The sequence below is a fragment of the Cetorhinus maximus genome, chromosome 12 (genome assembly GCF_964194155.1).
Source record: "Cetorhinus maximus chromosome 12, sCetMax3.hap1.1, whole genome shotgun sequence".
Lineage (NCBI taxonomy): Eukaryota > Metazoa > Chordata > Chondrichthyes > Lamniformes > Cetorhinidae > Cetorhinus > Cetorhinus maximus.
In genome coordinates, this window is record NC_135890.1 from 26,860,622 (window position 1) to 26,879,362 (window position 18,741).

The window sequence follows — 18,741 nt, forward strand, 5'->3', positions numbered from 1 at the left end:
AGAAGTTACTGTTTTTATCTAAAAGAAAATTATTTCTTGCTTTTGCAAAGATAATGCAGATTCCTCCACGCTGCTTAATTTGCCTGGCCTGCGTAACCCAGACAACAATCTGCCTTTTGAACGGAAGTGCTATCATCTTGGCTTGTCAGATCCTACTGTGAAGAACAATGCATCTTCTGTGATTAATGCCAGCAATAGCATTAAAACAGTTGGCGATTGTAAAAGAAAGGATAAACATAGCCGTAGCTATAGCTAGAGCTGGTTGCTAAAACAGGGCCCCAATCACACCCCGAGTAACCGCAATGGCAAGGCCCAATAAAAAGTCAGGGAATTTACATGGAAATCCTGAATTCGCAGAACTACATCAGCCTCCCTGTGCCCTCATGTCTATAGTATGTACGCCGACTGAGCAGTAATCTAGGTTTCACAATTCCATTCAAACCAGCTTGGGTTGGTATGCACATGGGCTGTACAGACATCGATCTGGGCCTCAGTGGTCAGAATGTAAATGAAATTCATCCAATGCTCTCTATAGGGGACCTCAGAAGCACATTAAATGCATCCATCTGCACTATTCCAAAAGTCTGCACATTTAGCTTATTAGAGAGGATTGGGCACCTAACATACATAGAGAAAAGTAACAATACTAAGTATTTTTACCCTGCATAAAAGACAGCTGGAGATGATTTTTTGAAGTATTCAAGATCTTCAAGGTCATAGATAAAGTAGATATCCAGAGAGGTGGTTGACCTATGCTGATCATGGGTCAAATAGTAGGAGAGTTGACCACAATGTTCAACATGTATGCCACAAATATGAACGTATTCCCCACCATGCTCACATAAAAGACAGTAATTATTAAACAAGACCTAAACATTCTCAGTTGGAAAGGCTTCCAGTGGATGTGGTTGCCCAAAGTAAGCAGCCAAAACAAACCATGGACAATACAATGATTTGCATCTGATAGAGACATGTACTCAGGAGAGAAGGGATTCATATTTTATTCAAACCCCAATAAAGATTCCCTAATGCTGACCATTTTTTCTGAATCAATCACACCTAACATGAGTGACAATCTGCTGAATAAGGCCCATAACCAGTCGTCTCTCACCACATTCCAGTCACCATGCAACTCAATGAATCAATCACAGAAAAGCTATTCCTAAACTGGTCCTAAGCCACAAACTCCTCTGTGACCCATAGTCCATATGATCATACGTACAAACATGTGGAATAAGAACAGATGCAGGCCCTTGAGCCTGCTCTGCCATTCACTAAGATCATGGCTGATCTGTTTGTGTTTCGAATTCTACATTTTCATCTACCCTCGATAACCTTTGATTCTCTTGCTGAACAAGAATCTATCTACCTCCGCCTTAAAAATATTCAATGACTCTGCCTCCAGCACCTTCTGAAGCAGAGGGTTCCAAAGCCGCACAACCCTCAGAAAAAATTTCCCCTCATCTCTGTCCTAAAAGGGCGATCCTTAATTTTAAAACAGTGCTCTCTAGTTCTGGACTCACCCACAAGAGGAAACATCCTTTCCATGTCCACCTTGTCAATACTATTCAGGATCTTGTATACTTCAATCAAGCCACCCCTCACTCTTCTAAACTCCAGTGGAAACAAGCCCACTTTGTCTAAATTGATACATTTGATAAAGTGCCACATCAAAATGAAAGTGCTGCAGAAAATGAAAGCTCAGGGTGTAGGGGGTAACATATTGGCATGGAAAGAAGATTGGCTAGCTAACAGGAAGCAGACAGTTGGGATAAATGGGTCTTTTTTTGGTTGGCAGGATGTGACAAGTGGTGCACCACAGGGATCAGTGCTGGGGCCTCAACTGTTTACAATTTATATAAATGACTTGGATGATGGGACTGAAGGAATGGTTGCTAAATTTGCTGACAACACCAAGATGGATAGAAAAGTAAATTGTGAAGAGGACATAAGGAGACTACAAAGTGACAGGTAGGTTAATGAGTGGACAAAGATCTGGCAAATGAATTATAATGTGGGCAAATGTGAAATCGTTCATTCAGGCAGGAGGAGTAAAAAAAGCTTATTATCGAAATGGTGAGAGCTTGCAGAGCTCTGAGATCCAGAGGGATCTGGGTGTCCTATTGAATGAATCACAAAAGGTTAGTATGCAGGTACAGCAGATAATTAGGAAAGCTAATAGAATGTTATCATTTATTGTGAGGGGAATTGATTACAAAAGTAGGAAAGTTATGCTTCAGGTGTACAGGGTACTGGTCTCCTTATTTAAAGAAAGATGTAAATGCATTAGAAGCAGTTCAGAGAAGGGTTACTCGGCTAATACCAGGAATGGGCAGGTTGTCTTCTGAGGAAAGGCTGGACAGGTTAGGCTTGTATCCACTGGAATTTACAAGAGTCAGAGGCAGCTTAATTGAAACATTTATGATTCTGAGGGGTCTCAACAGGGTGGATGTTTCCTCTTGAGGGAGAATCTAGAACTAGGGGTCACTGTTTAAAAATAAGAGTCGCTCATTTAAGACAGAGATTAGAAGAAATTTTTTCTCTCAGGGGGTTGAGAGCCTTTGGAACTCTCTTCTTCAAAAGGTGGTGGAAGCAGAGTCTTTGAATATTTTTAAGGCAGAGCTAGGTAGATTCTTGAATAACAAAGGGGTGACAGGTTATTGGGGGTAGGCAGGAATGTGGGGTTGATGTTACATTCAGATCAGCCATGATCTTACTGAATGGCGGTGCAGGCTCGAGGGGCCGAGTGGCCTACTCCTGCTCCTAATTCATATGAATGTTGCTGGACTGCACTCATTCAGGCAAATGGAGAGTATTCCATCACACTCCTGACTTGCGCCTTGTAGATGGTGGACAAGCTTTAGGGAGTCAGGAGGTGAGTTACTTGCTGCAGGATTCCTAGCCTCTGACCTGCTCTTGTAGCCACAGTATTTATATGGCTAGCCCAGTTCAGTTGCTAGTTAATGGTAACCCTCAGGCTGTTGATAGCGGGAGATTCAGTGATGGTAACGCCACTGAATGTCAAGGGGGCAACAGATAGATTCTCCCATGTTGAAGATGGTCATTGCCTGGTCCCTGTGTGGCTTGGTGTGGGGATTGGGGGGTGGGGGGGGTGTTGAGGTGAGATGAGAGAGCACGAGCAGGTGGGGGGGAACAGCGAGAGTGTGTGTGACTGAAGGTGGTGGCATCATGGTATTTTCTCTGGACTAGTGTTCCAGAGACCCAGGGTAATGCTCTGGTGCCCCGGGTTCGAATCCCACCTTGGCAGATGATGAAATTTGAATTCAATAAAAATCTGGAATTAAAAAAGTCTGTTGATGACCATGAATCCATTGACGATTGTCATAAAAACCCATCTGGCTCACTAATGTCCTTCAGGGACAGAAATCTGCTGTCCTTACCGGGTCTGGACTACATGTTATTCCAGACCCACAGCGACGTGGTTGACTCTTAAATGCCCCCTGAACAAGGGCAATTAGGGATGGGCAATAAATGCTGGCCTAGCCAGCAATGCCCACACCCCAGGAACGAATAATAATAAAAAGTGAGTGAGTGAGAGAAAGTTAGGATGGGTGTGTAGGTGGGTGAGGGTGAGAGTGAGGGTGGGTAGATGAGTGAGGGTGGGTGGGTGAGGGTGAGAGTGAGAGTGAGGGTGGGTAGATGAGTGAGTGAGAGTGGGCTTCAGTGAAGGTGGGTAAGTGAGTGAGAGAGCAAGTGAGGATGGGTGAGTGAGTGACTGAGGGTGGATGGATGGTTTACACAGAGACAATGTCCCTGAACCATGCAGTAGATGAATTTTCAAAGATTCTGTTAAAGCAGGATCGAATTTGTCTCAGCTCAGTGAGTGAGTAAGCACTCTGAGCCTGGGAGTGAGCCAGACACACAAACATACACCCTTTCACATCCAATGGTCATCTTTATTTATTACTCATTTTTAAAATGATCAATTTCTTGTTTGGACTTTTTTTTTTTGCTCAGAAAGTTGTTTCTTTCCACAAGTCAGTTTTTAAAAAAAAAAATCATGTTAATGTTTTGCCAAATCTTATCTTCCCAAAATTTGCTCATTGGCCCCCCCGAGTGAAAATAAAATTGAAATGTGCCCCCCCCCTCCCCTCCCTTCCCCCGCCCACGCAAAAAGATTGGACAAGGCTACTCTACACAGTAGCCAATGGAGGGCTATACCCAGAAACGCACATTTATACACGTATTCTGATCTTGTTCCCACAATCAACAATTCTGAGAAGAGAAGCTACAGAAAAGTAGGACAGGCCTGTGCACGCTCGGCCTGCCTACTGGACTGCAAGCTCCCCGCATCATAAGACAGTGAAATTGTCACTGCTAGCTGTGGTGAAATGGGGGGTCACACTGCCTGCAGTCTTTCTCTGGAAGTTAAAAAATTCAAAACACCTCTCTACCGTCAGAATGGGACCACAGACCATTCATTTATACTTATGAATTAAAAAAGACATGCTTAAAGAAACCTTAATCTCTTTCAGAACTGAAAAGTACACACAATTTCACAGGAGATAGAATTTCTACACACAAACAAGTTTTTAATGCTCTGCCAATTTGCTCATCAATCCCCTTGTCACTTTCCTAGCCAAAACTTTCCAGCAAAACTGGTTAAACATATACATGGCTTGCAGAAATTTGCCTCTGTTCCAATTTGAAATTTTGCAATGTCACACATTTTACTTTTACAAGAGATCTGAACAAACCGTTTTACAGCAGTTTACAGAAAGTGATTTGCAATGATAGATTGGTTGTTTGCCCTACGCCTCCCTCAACACAAATTGAGAGTTAATTTCCAAGCAGTAGAAAATTCTGGTGCTAGTCCTGGGACAGTTTTAGCACTTAACCCATCTGGCCCTTCCAGGAGCTTGGCTCAAAATTTACTCCAAACCCTGATGCCCAACTATACATCACAACTAACATGCAATGGACGACTTCATCTTTAGAATCAGACAGTTCTTTATGTGAGAGGGAAACAGAGCTAACGTTTCAAGTCCAAAACAACCGAAGGGTCATATTGGACTCGAAACTTTAACTTTGTTTCTCTCTTCACAGTTGTCAGGCTTGCTGAGTTTTTCCAGCATTTTCTGTTTTTATTTCTTTATATGCTCTCTGCCATTACCTATGCCACTGTCTTTGCAAGTCTGCTCTTAAGTTTATAAGGCACCAGTGTTAAAATGCTTAAGTCATGGGGTGCAGTTTATTTATGATAGCCATCACATAAATGCTGATTCCAGAATTACAGACTATGAAGTGGTAATCTTTCATTACTACAACCAATGTACCCTCCAATTTTTTTTTTGGGGTGGGGGGGGAAAAGAGTGCACAGGTGCTTTGTTTAAGTGTGTGACCCCTTTAAGTTTTTTTGGGAGGCCACACACATGCAGTAAATTAAAGGGGCTGACTTCTGCGCAGCCTGTGGGGGAACTTTCAGGTTGCATGTGGCCTAGGGGAAACATTGACTACAACCTGTGTCACAGTGTCTAAATCTACACACTACCAAAATACCTGTCACAATTATTTTCAAAAACAATCACTGAATTAACAAAATTAAAGGAGGCTTTTCAATGATAAACCTATTAAAGATCAAATATAAACACAATAATGAATGAAAAACCAATGGAAATTGAAAGTACAACATTCTAAGTAAGTACCCCTGCCCATTAAGTGTTATTCCTGTTTTGGACTGGTCCCATAAGTTTCCTCAAACCTCAATTTCAGAATTTGAAACTAAAATGAATAACAGTATTAACAAGTGCTACATTTTACACCACTCCCTCAGATGGCACACCTGATACGCATTACCCCCACCCCCAACAAACATGGAGACCAGAAAAAAAAAGTTGTACGCCTGTTATTATGCTTTATTAATTTTAAAAATATAAATCAAACCTATTACAGGCTAGTATGTTTCTTATAACTTAAATGTAAAAAGTACCACAAGACATGGGTCCAACTCTTGAATTACTACTATTCCAACTAGGTCACAGGAGTTTTGAGAGATTTAATCGTAAAGTCCTTTATATTCTAAATCCTATAACTATTCTTCACTGTATATGCTTTTGCTGATCACTACTTTTTGTTATGTACCAGTTACTCAATTTTTAAGGGAATTACTTTCTCACCCTCCTCCAACATCATGAATAATTTCCAGACAGTCACTGGCAGTCTTGTTCATAGGCCTATGTCGGTGCTGCTCAGTAACTAATCTCTCAAGACCACTGACCCACCGTGACTCTCCCAACAGTTTTATTTCTACTTTTCACTTTTGGCCAAGCTAACGGACAGAAAATGTTCCTGAGATTTTTAGGTGCAAATCAACATCCCTTGACTGACACGCAAAGCAAACAGCAAGGAACATTGCTTAAAACATCACTAGACCTGCAAACGCAAATATTTAACAGAAAGCCTAATATTTAAAAAAATTATGGCTTACAAAAATAAAATTAATGAAACAATCAGTGATAAATACCTGAACTCTGACGTAAGAGTCAACAGCTTTTAAGACTCTTGTATTATTTACTGGATGAATTTCAATCAGCAAAGTCAAACACCTGGATACTGCGACAAAAGTTAAGGAAAACAGTGCAAATGAAATTAACATTTTCTCAATATGGGCACTACTGTTTAAAATATGCAGCTTATTTCCTACAAAGGCATTTATGTAGTATTGAATCAATACAGCATAATTCACATAAAAATCACATTTTCAAATAAGCAGCATAACTACACAAAATGCTTTCTTGGGCGTCCCTACACCATGCACCATTCCATGTCCAAAATGGGAGCTTCCAGCCTCACCGATTGGGAACAACGGAGAGTAACTTCCCCAGCCTCCCAATTTTTCATTCTCCGCCAATCAGGATTTTGAAATCTATACCAGTATTTGATTCTAACTTCTATCCCTATTTTTGGAGATCCCAAATAGGCAACCGCCTCTGGAAAAGAAAAATTCACTGCATACAAAGCAATTGAGATTTAAAGTTCCTGTGCAAATAATATATAAACAGTAAAATAGATGATAAAGTTAATATACTCATTATAATCTTGCTTATTTTACAGTATTTGTGATTCAATGTTTACACTTGTAGTTTAACTTTTAACTGTGTAATTTAGCCCCAAAATATGCATAATATATTCATTACTATTGCTATGGGTCCACTTCAAAGTTAGATATTAAATGCCATCTATAAAACCACTCGTCTTTCACAAAATATTTAATAAGGTATATTCGTACTAATCATGAGAATAGTTGCAGCAAATTGCAAAAACAAAAAGACTCAACTAGTCGCATTTTTGTATAGAAACACTCAAATATCGATAGACAGTCTGAGTACTGTCAGCTCAGAATACTTACCATATGCCACCTCTGCTGATAGAACTAACAAATTTCTAATGGTTACCTGGAGCACCTGGGCAATTGAAGGAGAGGAAAGTTAGCCAACAACCTGCTTCATATTTTCAGGTCTTTGGACAACCAGAGCAAGAGTCCAGTCCATCAAGATACTGTTAATCCCACTCAACTGTCTCCGAGTTATGTCTACGAAAAATTCTCAAGTTTTGAAATGGGCTACCTCCTCATCTCCTGGTACTCAACATGCAGATGTGTATTCCTGTAACACAGATTCATTGGTTGCGATAGAAGAACCTATTGCTCACACATAGACAGATTCAGACATATTCTTACATGTGTGCCCTTCCTGGTGTACTGAAAATTATTTCAATGCTGGGATCTACCCCACCACCACTTCAGCACACTGAACTTCCCTAACCTAACCTGGCTGGTAAAGGCAACAATTTAGGAATCCCATTTCTTCATCCCAACTGCCACGAGCTTGCAAACCTCAATTTGCTCTTTCCTACCTCACTCTGCTGAAATCGACTTGAAAGATAGGCCATGGTTAACTGCAATGATCTGTCACTATTCTTCCACTGAATTCAATCACAACAACATTACATCCACCTGACATATGGTGACTCCATGTACAGCGTGCCTTCTTACTCTATCCTCTTTGCTCTGAGCGCATGACATTTTAAAGGTATTCAATACTCACTCACACTGTAAATGTCACATATACATGCAATACTGGGGGAAGTTCTTTCGTTCACTGAAGCAAAATCATTAACATACTCTGAACAGATGCATCAAATAAAAAGGAAATCTCCTCAACTTTTATCACCACTGATGCTTAGCTTGTGTATGTTGCAAATCCTGAAACACTAATATTTGTACTTCCATAACTTTCACTCTCAGTAAGAATATTTAATATATCAGATGGCTTATTTAAATATACTTTTAACACAACAATGAAATGAATTCTAAAATAAAAGCAAAATACTGAAGATGCTGGAAATCTGAAATAAAACCAAGAAATGCCATAAAGACTCAGCAGGTCTGGCAGCATCTGTGGAGAGAGGAACAGAGTTAACGTTTTGAGTCCATATGACTCTTACACGGGCTCGAAACATTAACTCTGTTTCTCCCTCCACAGATGCTGCCACGTCTGCTGAGTTTTTCCAGCATTTCCTGTTTATATAATAAAATGAATTCTACTGAGGACTACTGCCATATAGCATCGTAAACCTAGATACAATTATTCAAACAATACAAAACCCTTTAGAAATCTCAGCTGAAATACAAAAACAGAAATAAACCCCAAGTCCTTCAATTTAAATCAATCTGCAATGACACAATCTTGAATGGCTGTCAGTTGACCTCATTTTCATGAAACAAATATGTCTTGGGCCAATCAATCACCATTTTGGGGCTTTTATCAATGGAGCATTCTCTTACTGTTCATCATCTGAACAAGACGAATTATCTTTGAAAGCTTCAAATGGATTGAGGAAGTAAACTATAATTGGTCGAAACTGCATCTAAATAGCAACAATTAGTTCCTCCTATACTCAAATCAAAGACCTAAAAATACGAAGCAGATTGCTGGCTACCTTTCCTCTCCTTCAGTTGCCCAGGTGCTCCAGGTAACCATTAGAAATTTGTTAGTTCTATCAGCAGAGGTGGCATGTGGTAAGTATTCTGAGCTGACAGTACTCAGGCTGTCTATCGATATATGAGTGCTTCAAGATAAATATGCTATTAGTTGAGTCTTTTAGTTTTTGCAATTTGCAGTAACTATTCTCATAATTAGCACTAATATAACTTATTTAATATTTTGTGAAAGACAAGTGGTTTTATAGATGTTATTTAAAAACTGCTGAACAGGAATATGCAAACAGGCTTGAGTGCTTCAAACTTGGGCCCGGATTTTTGCTGAGTCAGAACAAATCAGGAGACCTTCAAAAATGGTGGATGGGACTCAGATGTGGAAGCCCCGCTTCCCCTTCCATCAGATCCCATTTTTACCAACAGGGAGAAGGGGGCGAGGCATGAATCACACAACCAGGGAACCAAACTCAGCAGGGCCATTTGATTTGACTGCTGAGTACAAACATACCCAATTTTTGTTGCTCTAACTGCCTTAAAGCGCAGTGTGGGAACCACAGTTTTATGGAGGAGGTGTAAATGCTTGTGAAGGGCAGATCTAGAGTCTGTTTAATTCACAAACTGAAAGATTTAAATCCCCAGCCCTTTAAAATTAAAAATAAATACCAGTCTGCAGCTTTTGCTTAGAGCAACAGAAACAAAAGTTCTGCTGCTGGAGTGCACTGATTGACTGATGTAGCTTAGAAAAAAAATTACCCATCTGTTTTTCCAATTTCAATAGACTCCGTTGTTTCAATTTCCCAAGGTTTGCTTTTATGAATGCTTGGCCAAGTTTCAAAAGGTCCAGAACCACTTATCTCAACAGGGAGCTGTGTTCACAATTTGACTGACAATTTAAAGAGGTTATTAAAGGATAATTTGTCTTTGATGTGGTAAGTGAAATAGATGCTGGTTTGTTTTTACAACAGACAGACCACTTGAGGGGATTTAAAATTTTGCCCATGTTTTATGAATGAATTGCTTTTTAGTGTGAAGTATGTTTGATTGTTAGAAGTTTTACTTTTTTCCATCTTCATTTCAAAGATATGGCCCCTGATGTCTGCCCATTGTGGATATTGGATGAGTGACTGTGGAGGATATATGAGGGGGGGGGTTGGGGAATGGAGGAGGCATGGGGAATATGAGGGGCCCTGGAGGATATGACGGGGCATGAGAGAAATGAGAGAACATGAAAAGACATGGAGAACAATAAGGGGTCATGGGGGATGGGTGGGGGTTTGAGGCCCTGTGAAGGGTGAGGGCTAGAGGGCTGAGTAGCCTTTAATAGAACTGTGCCAAAGCCCCTGAGAACCAAAGTGGGGCCTTGCAAACAGTCCACCTGGGCACTCCTAAGCCTCTGTAATCTTTAGAGGTAGTGGCACCGATTCCATCCCTCAACTACCATCCCGGAGCAAAAATATGGTGGGTAACAGCCATTTTAAGAGAGCCCATGTCTGCCGGGCCAGGAGGTTTCCCAACTTGTCCTACCCACACCTCCACAAAAATCCAACCATTGATCTACCATTGCTCTACAGAAGTTAACAGCTCAAAAACAAATTCAGTTGATACTACATTTTGTTTTAACATAAAGTTTTAACAATGCTTAGTTTAATAACTTTATGTAACAAATTTTAAAATACTACCTGGTCTGAATGTTTCAATTGGTAAACCTCTTCGAGTAAACTGCAGAATACTTACAGCTGGTAAAAAGAGTATCAAGAATTTTCTTAGAACAGCAAATTCACTTAAGAAAGGTGAAGAAACTCAAATTCAAACAAGTCTAGCTTTAATCTTTATGTGTTCTACTATAATTCTGACAGCTGCAGCAACTTACAAGTATAACAGGAGCACAGTATAAAACAGTCTCATTATAAGAGTAGAAATTTGTCTCACTCACCCAACAATGTTCTTTCCATGTTGACAGAGCAACTAATCAAAGGCACTTCTCTGTCAAAGACATATAGTAGCTGGGAACATAAATGAACAGCAACATAAAAGGGAAAAAATAATCACAGCAAAGCTTCCACATTCGAATCAAAATAGGGTGTTGTAAGCATAAATTATCTTTACCTTGTTTTGCTTGTTGTCAGGATCATATATACCAATACAAGTGGTTCCCTTCGCACCCTTTAAAACAAAACATTTTTTCTATTGTCATATTATCAAGCAGTATTTTTTGACAAGCACTATATGAAACTGTATTTCTATAAAACCTTTACCTTGGTCATAACCCTGTTGTGATCGAGTTCATAATTAGCAAAGTTAATTGAAAATAAAATTTCTAAACCTGAGAAGTCTCTGCTAAATTTACCACATTGTGCCAACAACGCTTTAAGGTGGGGGGGGGTGGGGAACAAAAATTGTACATCAATGAATAAGGTCATTGAAGGAAACAGGAGTGAAAAAAATGAAATTAAAAAGTTCTTTATCCGAACGCATGAAGCATCTGCAATAAGATAGATGAACTAGTGGCACAAATGGAGATAAGTGATTACGATCTAATCACCATTACAGAGACACAGGGCAGAATTTTCTGCCTGTTGGGCAGTCGGGCCCGACCCAATCTCCGGAGAAGCGGGCCCCGCCACCATTTTACGTGGGCGGGCCAATTAAGGCCCACCCAGTGTGACGTCCGCCGGGAAGCGCTATGCACTTCCTGTGCAGGCAGGGGGGTTCCCCCAAAAGCGAGAGTGCGCTCTTTCGCACATGCGCACGATGAAGCTCACATCTCCCTGAGGCTAAGTGCTGCCTCAGGGAGATCGCTTACACTTTTAAAAATATTAAAAATGGAAAAAACAATTCCCTAACATGTCCCCCTCGTGTGACAATGTCGCATGAGATGGGACATGTTCATAATTTACATAATAAAGTTTATTAAAGTTTTTTAAACCCTACATGAAACCTCATCCCGCCGGTGGATGAGGTTTCATGATTTTTCTGTTGCCCGCCGGGGCTCCTGGCCTGCCCGCCAACTTTTAATTGTATAATTGATCCTGTCAATGGCCTCAATTGGCCATTGACAGGTCGGCGGGCCCGCAGCTGATTTCGTTGTCCGCCCGCTTTCCTGAAAATTTAAATGGGCTGGGAAGACATCGGGGGTTCTGCCCGACGTCATCCCACATCATTTTACATGTCGGCGAGCAGGCCCCGCCCCCTGACGGCAAAATTCTGCCCATGGTTACAAGGTGATCAAGGTTGGGAAATCAATATTCCAGGGTACACAATATTTCGGAAAGACAGACAAAATGGCAAAGAAGGAGGGGTAGTCCTGATAGTAAAGGATGACATGACTTTAGTGAGAAAGGATCTGGCCTCAGGTGATCATGAAGTAGAATCATATGGGCAGAAATTAGAAATAGCAAGAGTCAGAAAACACTGGTGGCAGTAGTGGGAAAATAAGCTGTGGTCAGGACACAGAGAGGCTGTAAAGAGATATAGACAGGTTAAGTGAGTGGACAACAAGATGACAATTGGATTATAATGTAAGGAAGTATCACTTTGATCAAAAGAATAGAAAAGCTGAATTTTTTTTAAAAGGTGAGAAACTTGTAAGTGTTGATGTTCAAAGAGACATGGATGTGCTTGTACAAGGAATGCAAAGAGTTAGCATACAGGTACAGCAAGCAATTAGGAAGGCAAATGGCAAGTTGGCCTTTCTTGAAAGGGGAATGGAGAACAGGAATGTCTTGCTAGAGTTGTACAGGGCTTTGGTGAGACCACATCTGGAGTGCTGTGTGCAGTTTTGGTCTCCACATTTAAGAAAGGGTAAATTTGCATTGCAGGCAGTACAGTGAAGGTTCACTAAGTTGGTCCCTGGGGTGAGGGGTTGTCCTAAGATGAGACGCTGAGCAAATTATGTCTATTTTCTCTGGAGTTTAGAAGAATGACAGATGATCTCATTGAAATGTACAAGATTCTGAAGGGGCTTGATAGGGTAGACGCTGAGAGATTCTTTCTAATGCTCAGGAAATCTAAAACGCAGGGACACAGGCTCAGGATAAGGGGCCAATCATTTAAGACTGAGATAAAGAGGAATTACTTCGCAAAGAGTTGTCAATCTTTAGAATTCTCTGCCCCAGAGGGTTGTGGATGCTCCATCGTTGAATACATTTAAGGCTGGGATTGATAGATTTTTGGTCTCTCAGGGAATCCAGGGATTTGGAATACATGCAGGGAAGTGGAGTTGAAGCCCAAATCAGCCATGACCGTATCGAGTGGCAGAACAGGCTCGACGGGACATGGTCTACTCCTGCTCCTACTTCTTGTGTTGTGTTCTTGTGTATATTATCCAGCAAAAAAAAACTATGGGCAGGATTTTCCTGTCGGGGAGCGGGGCCCGCTCACCGACGCATAAAATGACGCGCGGTGACATCGGGCGGAACTCTTGACGTCACCGCGACCCATTTAAATTTTCCGGTAGGCGGGGACTCACAGAATCAGCCACTGACAGAGTCATTCAGCTAATTAATGGACCTGCCCGTCCAACCTTAAGGTTGGCAGGCAGGCCAGGAGCCCCAGCGGGAATTAGAAAAAGCATCAAACCTCATCCACGGGCAGGATGAGGTTTCATGTAGGTTTTTAAAAATTTTAAAGTTTTTGTAAAAATTATGGACATGTCCCAACTCATGTGACAGTGTCACATGAGGCGACATGTCAGGGAATTTTTTTTTTCTACTTTTAATATTTTTGAGAGTAGAGCCGATCTTCCTGGGGCAGCACTTAGCCTCAGGGAGATGAGTGCGCTCTTTTGTGCACATGCGCGAAAAAACGCACTCTCGATTTAGGGATTTCCCACTGCCCGCACAGGGAGCGCATTGGCTTCCGTGTGGACGTCACGCTGGGTAGGCCTTAATTGGCACGTAAAATGGCACCGCTCCCCTGATTGGGGGTGCCAATCGGAGGCATGCCCGCCATTCAACTTCCCCCCCACCAACGGGGGGGGGGGGAAATCCTGCCCTATGATTTCTTTAACTATTACTACAGTAAATACATTTATAGACATCAGCTATTGCCCTACAAAAATCTTGCATATGATACATTTCCTGCCATGACAATTTTAAATAATGATTTAATTCACAATTTGCAATGTTAAAGTGGTATCAAAAAAATAATGTTGGCAATTTTACATTAAGTAATTCGTCACAATATAGCTGCAAACTGTGACCACCAGCTGAGTCTCCCAGGAAATTCCAGCAGTTATTTTGTTTCCCCAACCCAATTTTCAGGTGTCTTCTTGTTTATCATGTGTTTAGAATCTATTTTTTCATCCAATAAACAAGGCACTCAAAATTCTCTTACCCTTTTTCAAGTGTCCTCTTACCACCCAATTTTTAAATGCCCATTTACCCATTTAGCAGGTTTTTAAAACAAATTTTTGGGGTTTTTCCCTTTGCCTGTTTTCAGATCTCTCTACCCTTTCTCGGCACCTGATATCAGATTTGTACATACCCAAATCTCAGCTTTCCCTGCCTGACATCATGACTCAAGATCTCAGGCTTAAATGCATAACCCCCAACCCTATGACCCTGACCCTAACCCCCTGCCCGGCACTTGCAGCCTTCCTTCTCCCTGGGAGTTTTCCTCTCATCAACTACTCTTCATAACCACCATTACTGAAATTTTAAAAGAATGCTTAGAAACAAAGAAACCAACATGGTATTAACTGTATTAAAAGCTTCAGAAAACTAAAACTTACGATCAGCAATACATATTGGCTCCTTGCATAATCAGCTAATAAACTGGAAGTCAATTTGCAGTCACTGGGGAAAAAGCAGTGGCAGCATGTACATGCTGGTCTATGAATTTACTGACTCACTGTTCATGACTTCTCCATTTAAACAGCCAGTGTCCCACTATTGTATTAATTTCTTGATGACCACTGTTCTCAACTTCATAATTTGTTATTGCCATGCTCTGTGAACTTAATGATTCAGTAGTGCCCATTGCTTCATTAATTATTAATTAGCTGATAACCTATTTAGATATGCTTCAAATGTTCATCAGTAACCTTTCATTGCTGTCAGTTAACCACAATGCATGTGGCTTGTACAGGTTCAAGTTTTCTTGTTAGAATTGTGCAGCATCAAAGAGCATTGAATTGTAATTTAAATTATTCAGGTTATTCTGTCCTTTTAAAATATGTTATTGTAACAGCAGTTTCTGTTGTCCACTGATTTGGGGTATACTGTATAGCCATCACATTCTTTGAAGAAGTTGAGGTAAAACCTTTAAATACTGTACAGATCATGTCTGCCCACCTCAACGCATGGAAGAACACCCAATATATTATTAAGAGCCTTGGCACATAGACTGACTGCACTTGTTCTCCACAACGGTTATTTTGTGTAATATTTAATTCAACATTTATATTGAACATTTGTAATATAAATACTTCTATCCTAACTTAAGTTTCTTTACTGTTAAAAAAGTAGAATTTTAAAAGAAAATAATGATGTGTTAGCCATATCTCAGTTAATAGCACATTCACCTCAGAGTCAGAAGATTCTCGGTTCAAGTCCCACCCCAGCATTTGTCACAAAAATCAAGGCTTACACCGAGGGAGTCTGTGCTATCAGAGGTGCTTTCTTTCAAATGAGACATTAAACCGAGGCATGTCTGCCCTGTTAGGTGAATGTAAAAGATCTTGTGGCATCCTTGGTGACCTAACCAATATTTGTCCCTCAAACAACATAACAAAAACAGATTATCTGAACCTTATCACATTGCTGCCTATGTGAGCTTGTTGTGTGCATACTGGCTGCCACTTTTCCAACATCACAACAGTGACTACATTCAAAAGTACTTAATCGTAAAGCATTTTGACACATCCAATGGTTGTGAAAAATACTATATAAATGAAAGTTTTTCTTCCTTTCTAATTACATCTGCTTATTTAGAAAATGAAAACATACTAATTGCTGGCACTTGCTCGGCAGGGTAAGAGTGGAAAAAAACACAAACAAGTGATTGCAAATCGGCAGATAAAAACAAAATACTGCGCATTCTGGAAATCTGAAACAGAAACAGGAAATGCTGGAAAAACTCAGCAGGTCCAGCAGCATCAATGGAGAGAAAGACAGAGTTAACGTTACGAGTCCATATGAATTGGAAGGCTCTGAAGAGGAGTCATACGGACTTGAAACGTTAACTCTGTCTTTCTCTCCACTGATGCTGTTAGCCCTGAGTTTTTTCAGGATTTTCTGTTTTTGATTGCCTGTTTTACATCCTGCTCAGTTTTCTTTTCCATGGAAGTGGGCTGTTGAATCATTGTCTCCCATTTATGTTACCGCCAAAGGCCAATTTCACTTCCCAGTTTCTAATTTAAAATATGCCAGAATGTGCCAACTTAGGCGTCTTGAAGAATATTAAGGTGGATAAGTCCCCAGGGCCAGATGGGATCTACCCCAGAGTACAGAGGGAGGCAAGGGAGGAGATTGCTGGGGCCTTGACATCTTTGTATCCTCACTGGCTACAGGTGAGGTCCCAGAGGACTGGAGAATGGCCAATGTTGTTCCATTGTTTAAGAAGGGTAGCAGGGATAATCCAGGAAATTACAGGCCAGTGAGCCTTACATCAGTGGAAGGGAAATTATTGGAGAAGATTCTTCGTGACAGGATTTACTACCATTTGGAAGCAAATGGGCGTATTAGTGAGAGGCAGCATGGTTTTGTGAAGGGGAGGTCGTGTCTCACTAACTTGATCGAGTTTTTCGAGGAAGTGACAAAGATGATCAACGATGGAAGGGCAGTGGATGTTATCTACATGGATTTCAGTAAGGCCTTTGACAAAGTCCCTCATGGCAGACTGGTACAGAAGGTAAAGTCGCATGGGATCAGAGGTGAGCTGGCAAGATGGATACAGAATTGGCTTGGTCATAGAAGACAGAGGGTAGCTGTGGAAGGGTGCTTTTCTGAATGGAGAGCTGTGACTAGTGGTGTTCTGCAGGGATCAGTGCTGGGACTTTTGCTATTTGTAGTATATGTAAATGATTTGGAGGAAAATGTAACTGGGCTAATTAGTAAGTTTGCACATGACACTAAGGTTGGAGGAGTTGCAGATAGTGAAGAAGATTGTCAAAGGATACAACGGGATATGGATCGGTTGGAGACTTGGGCAGAGAAATGGCAGATGGAGTTTAATCCAGACAAATGCGAGGTAATGCATTTTGGAAGGTCTAATACAGGTAGGAATTATACAGTAAATGGCAGAACGCTTAAGTGCATCGACAGGCAGAGGGATCTGGGTATACAGGTCCACAGGTCACTGAAAGTGGCAACGCAGGTGGATAAGGTAGTCAGGAAAGCATATGGCATGCTTGCCTTCATCGGCAGGGGTATTGAGTATAAAAGCTAGGAAGTCATGCTGCAGCTGTATAGAACCTTGGTTAGGCCACACTTGGAATATTGCGTGCAATTCTGGTCACCACATTACCAGAAGGATATGGAGGCGTTGGAGAGGGTGCAGAGGAGGTTTACCAGGATGCTGCCTGGTCTGGAGGTTATTAGCTATGAGGAGAGGTTGGAGAAACTTAGATTGTTCTCACTAGAGCGATGGAGATTGAGGATAGACTTGATAGAAGTTTACAAAATTATGAGTGGCATGGACAGAGTAGATAGTCAGAAGCTTTTTCCCAGGGTGGAAGAGTCAATTACTAGGGGACATAGATTTAAGGTGAGAGGAGAAAACTTTAGAGGGGTTGTGCGGGGCAAGTTTTTTTATGCAGAGGGTAGTTAGTGTCTGGAATTCGCTGCCAGAGGAGGTGGTGGAAGCAGGTACGATAGTGGTGTTTAAGAGGCAGCTTGACAAATACATGAACAGGATGGGAACAGAGGGATACGGACCCCGGAAGTGCAAAATATTTCAGTTTGACAGGCAACATGATTGGCGCAGGCTTGGAGGGCCGAAGGGCCTATTTCCTGTGCTGTACTTTTCTTTGCTCTTTGTTCTTTGTTCACTGTGGACCTGAAATGACCTTAGTGTCAAACACTGCAAACCTCTTCCTGACTTCAGAATAACCAGTAGCCGTGTCAACGGAAGTCAATTGGGAATTTAAAAATAAGAGCAAACTTTTACCCCGCTTTGTCTAAACAGTTAAAGCAGTGCTGGAGATATTTAGTTCCTGTTGCTTTTATCCTTGTCAAATCACTGCAGCAGTCAAACAAGTCAAATACAAAGGATCTTGACTAGGAAGTGCACGAAGTAGAATCAGGGTGAGTGGAGCTAAGAAATAACAGATAACACTGGTGGGAGTACTTTATAGGCCTACTAACAGTAGCTATACTTTTGGACAGTGTATAAATCAAGCCAAATAAGAGAAGCTTATAACAAAGGCAATGCAATAATCATGGGCTATGTGGGGGACAAGTTCATAAAATGCAGAACCAACCAGGGAAAGCTACTCTAGATTTTGTTTTGTAAGGAGAGGGGGTTAATAAGTAATGCCATTGTAAGGGATCATCCAGAAAAAGAGTAATCATTTCACATTGATTTTGACAGTGATGCACAGAATTCTGAAACTAGAGTTTTTAAAGTTAATTACATGGGATTGAAGGGCAAGTTTGATTGAAAAATTGATTAAAAGGACATGACAGTGAATGCACAATGGTGAAAATCTAAAGAAGCATTCCATAATCCTCAATGAATCTACATTCCATTAAGAGATAAAAATTCCATGGGTAAAGAGATTAAGTATAATATTAGATTAAAATAAAGAGACTTATAACATTGCCAAGAAGAACAGTAAGCCT

The 18,741-nt window shown here is 41.0% G+C and overlaps 1 protein-coding gene across 1 annotated transcript in view; it reads right to left on the minus strand.

Annotated features, from left to right (window-relative positions):
* Positions 1 to 18,741, minus strand: part of gsap (gamma-secretase activating protein) — a 126,321-nt gene that overhangs the window by 100,709 nt on the left and 6,871 nt on the right. The window contains exons 3-6 of the mRNA XM_078553273.1: positions 11,066 to 11,122; positions 10,893 to 10,962; positions 10,639 to 10,695; positions 6,485 to 6,573 (exon numbers count right to left, since the gene is read on the minus strand). Coding sequence (XP_078409399.1) covers positions 6,485 to 6,573; positions 10,639 to 10,695; positions 10,893 to 10,962; positions 11,066 to 11,122 — 273 coding nt within the window. The remainder of the gene's footprint in view (positions 1 to 6,484; positions 6,574 to 10,638; positions 10,696 to 10,892; positions 10,963 to 11,065; positions 11,123 to 18,741) is intronic.